At 47.2% G+C, this 3,207-nt stretch overlaps 1 protein-coding gene across 1 annotated transcript in view; it reads left to right on the forward strand.

Annotated features, from left to right (window-relative positions):
* The window catches only part of LOC110507232 (putative G protein-coupled receptor 149), a 25,539-nt gene extending 23,216 nt beyond the window's left edge, over positions 1–2,323 (forward strand). Inside the window, exon 4 of the mRNA XM_090224010.1 lies at positions 1,595–2,323. Within this exon, the coding sequence (XP_090080136.1) occupies positions 1,595–2,221 (627 nt within the window). The 3' untranslated portion in view covers positions 2,222–2,323. The remainder of the gene's footprint in view (positions 1–1,594) is intronic.
* The last annotated feature ends 884 nt before the right edge of the window (positions 2,324–3,207 follow it).

Genomic DNA, 3,207 nt, shown 5'->3' on the forward strand with positions numbered 1-3,207 from the left:
CTCTATGTCTCTGTCTCAGAGGATTTAGTATCACTTTATGTCTCTCTATCTCAGAGGATTTAGTATCACTCTATGTCTCTATCTGGGAGGATTTAGAACCACTCTATGTCTCTCTCTCTGGGAGGATTTAGTATCACTCTATGTCTCTCTGGGAGGATTTAGTATCACTCTATGTCTCTCTGGGAGGATTTAGTATCACTCTATGTCTCTCTCTGGGAGGATTTAAGACCACTCTATGTCTCTCTCTTGGAGGATTTAGTACCACTCTATGTCTCTCTCTGGGAGGATTTAAGACCACTCTATGTCTCTCTCTTGGAGGATTTAGTATCACTCTATGTCTCTCAGAGGATTTAATACCACTCTATGTCTCTCTCTGGGAGGATTTAGTAACACTGATTTAGAGCGTAGGTTGGAAACATGTCTCCCTGTTGGGGTCATGGAGTGGTGTGTGAATTGATGTTGTCCTCATCTCCCTCTCTCTCTCTCTCTCTCTCTCTCTCTCTCTCTCTCTAGCTCTGTAACTCTCTCTCTCCCTCTTTCTCTCTCTCTGTCTCCCCTCTCTCCCTCTCCCCTATCTTGTTGCTCTGCTGATGGGCTTGATGCAGTATTTGGACTGGCACAGTGTGTTTTGTTCCCAGTGTGACTGTGAGCCACGGCAGGCATATTGTTGTCTGAAAGCTTTAGTTGTCTCTCTTTCTCTGGGATAGAGAGAAAGAGAGACAATGGGAGATAGAGGGTAAGACAGATAAGGGAGAGAGAAAGGAACGAGGGGACGTTTAAGATAGAGAGAACGTCAGAGTGATAGATCATTATCCACGCTTATACCTTACGCCTCGGTCAGAGGCAATCACATCACCAGATCACATTGTTTAAATAATTCACTCATCTTAGTCAAGAGTTCTACACTCAATACAACCAGTTAGACAACCTGCCATTGTTATCTCTCTCTCTCTCTCTCTCTCTCTCTCTCTCTCTCTCTCTCTCTTTCGCTTTCACTCTATCTCTCTCTCACTCTTACACTCTCTCATTGTCTCTCTCTCGCATCTCTCTCTCTCTCTCATCTCTCTCTCATCTCTCATTCTCTCGCTCTCTCTCATTTTCTCTCTCTCTCATCTCTCTCTCTCTCTCTCTTTCGCTTTCACTCTATCCCCTCTCTCACTCTTACACTCTCTCATTCTCTCTCTCTCTCTCATCTCTCTCTCTCTCTCTCATCTCTCTCTCATCTGTCTCTCATTCTCTCATTCTCCCATTCTCTCTCTTGCTCTCTCTCTCTCTCTCTCTCTCTCTCATCTCTCTCTCATTCTCTCATTCTCTCATTCTCTCTCTCTCTCTCTCTCTCTCTCTCGCTCTCTCTCTCAGAATGAAATCTGTGTTTACGTACACATTCTGTACATCATCAACTTAACAATATACCAGTTAACATATGAATATGTTTTTATTCAATTATTTTAATCTGTCCCTTATGTAATTAGGGGTGTACCCTGTGATGTCTCTGTATATGAAAGTGTGCTGCTGTATGTGCCGTAGATAAAATGCATAGTTATTGCTCTCCTAGATTTTGACTGGAGTCTGTGTTTGTCTTGTGTCCTTACAGAGATCTGGGGGAGGTCTGGCCATCCCCCTGTGTGCCTTCCAGGGCACCGTCTCCCTGCACTCCCCCACAGGGAAGACCCTCTCCCTCTCCACCTATGAGGTCAGCAGCGACGGCCTCACTATCTCCCCCCACGCCGCCAAGAAGGTGGAGGTCTACCGCTCCAAGTCTGTAGGCCACGAGCCCAGTGCAGACGACCCCACCACCAGGGACCCGGATGGGGGAGTGGGGATGGAGGTGGAGGTGGGAGAGGTGGCAATGGGGGACACCAATGTGAAGATCCACCTGGAGGTGTTGGAGATCTGTGACAACGAGGAGGCCATGGACAGCGTGTCCATCATCTCTAATATCAGCCAGTCGTCCACCCACGCCCGCTCCCCATCGCTGCGCTATTCTCGGAAGGAGAACCGCTTTGTCTCCTGTGACCTGGGGGAGACAGCCTCCTACTCACTGCTCATCCCCAACAGTGGCAACCCCGAGGTGGACAACATCAACATCAACATCCCTGACACGGTGGAGGCCCATCGGCAGAACAGTCGCAGGCAGAAACAGGAGACGGGAGGCTACCGCGAGGAGATACAGCTGCTCAACGAAGCCTACAGGAAGCAGGAAGAGGACAGAGAAGACTGATACACACACACAGAGGAAGCAGGAAGAGGACAGAAAAGACTGATACACACACAGGAAGCAAGAAGAGGACAGAGAAGACTGATACACACACACAGGAAGCAAGAAGAGGACAGAGAAGACTGATACACACACACAGGAAGCAAGAAGAGGACAGAGAAGACTGATACACACACACAGGAAGCAAGAAGAGGACAGAGAAGACTGATACACACACACAGGAAGACAATGAGGGGACAGAGAATACTGATGCACACACACAGGAAGACAACGAGGGGACAGAGAAGACTGATGCACACACACAGGAAGACAATGAGGGGACAGAGAATACTGATGCACACACACAGGAAGACAACGAGGGGACAGAGAATACTGATACTCACACACAGGAAGACAATGAGGGGACTGAGAATACTGATGCACACACACAGGAAGACAATGAGGGGACAGAGAAGACTGATGCACACACACAGGAAGACAATGAGGGGACAGAGAATACTGATGCACACACACAGGAAGACAACGAGGGGACAGAGAATACTGATACACACACACAGGAAGACAATGAGGGGACAGAGAAGACTGATGCACACACACAGGAAGACAACGAGGGGACAGAGATTACTGATGCACACACAGGAAGACAACGAGGGGACAGAGAATACTGATGATCACACACAGGAAGACAATGAGGGGACAGAGAATACTGATGCACACACACAGGAAGACAACGAGGGGACAGAGAATACTGATGCACACACACAGGAAGCAGACTGGAAAGACAGATCTAGAAGGACTGACCTTTTAACTCTATATTTTAAGTGTATCTTGACCTTTTAACTCTATATTTTAAGTGTATCTTGACCTTTTAACTCTATATTTTAAGTGTATTTCGTGACAAAACATTATTTGCCGCTGCTTAAGACATCTGGGACACATATCCTGTGTCCATTCTGTGCTTTAAAGGTCCATTATGTGTCCATGTGATG

The sequence above is a fragment of the Oncorhynchus mykiss genome, chromosome 27, assembly GCF_057628025.1.
Source record: "Oncorhynchus mykiss isolate SJ-2025 chromosome 27, ASM5762802v1, whole genome shotgun sequence".
NCBI classification, from domain to species: domain Eukaryota; kingdom Metazoa; phylum Chordata; class Actinopteri; order Salmoniformes; family Salmonidae; genus Oncorhynchus; species Oncorhynchus mykiss.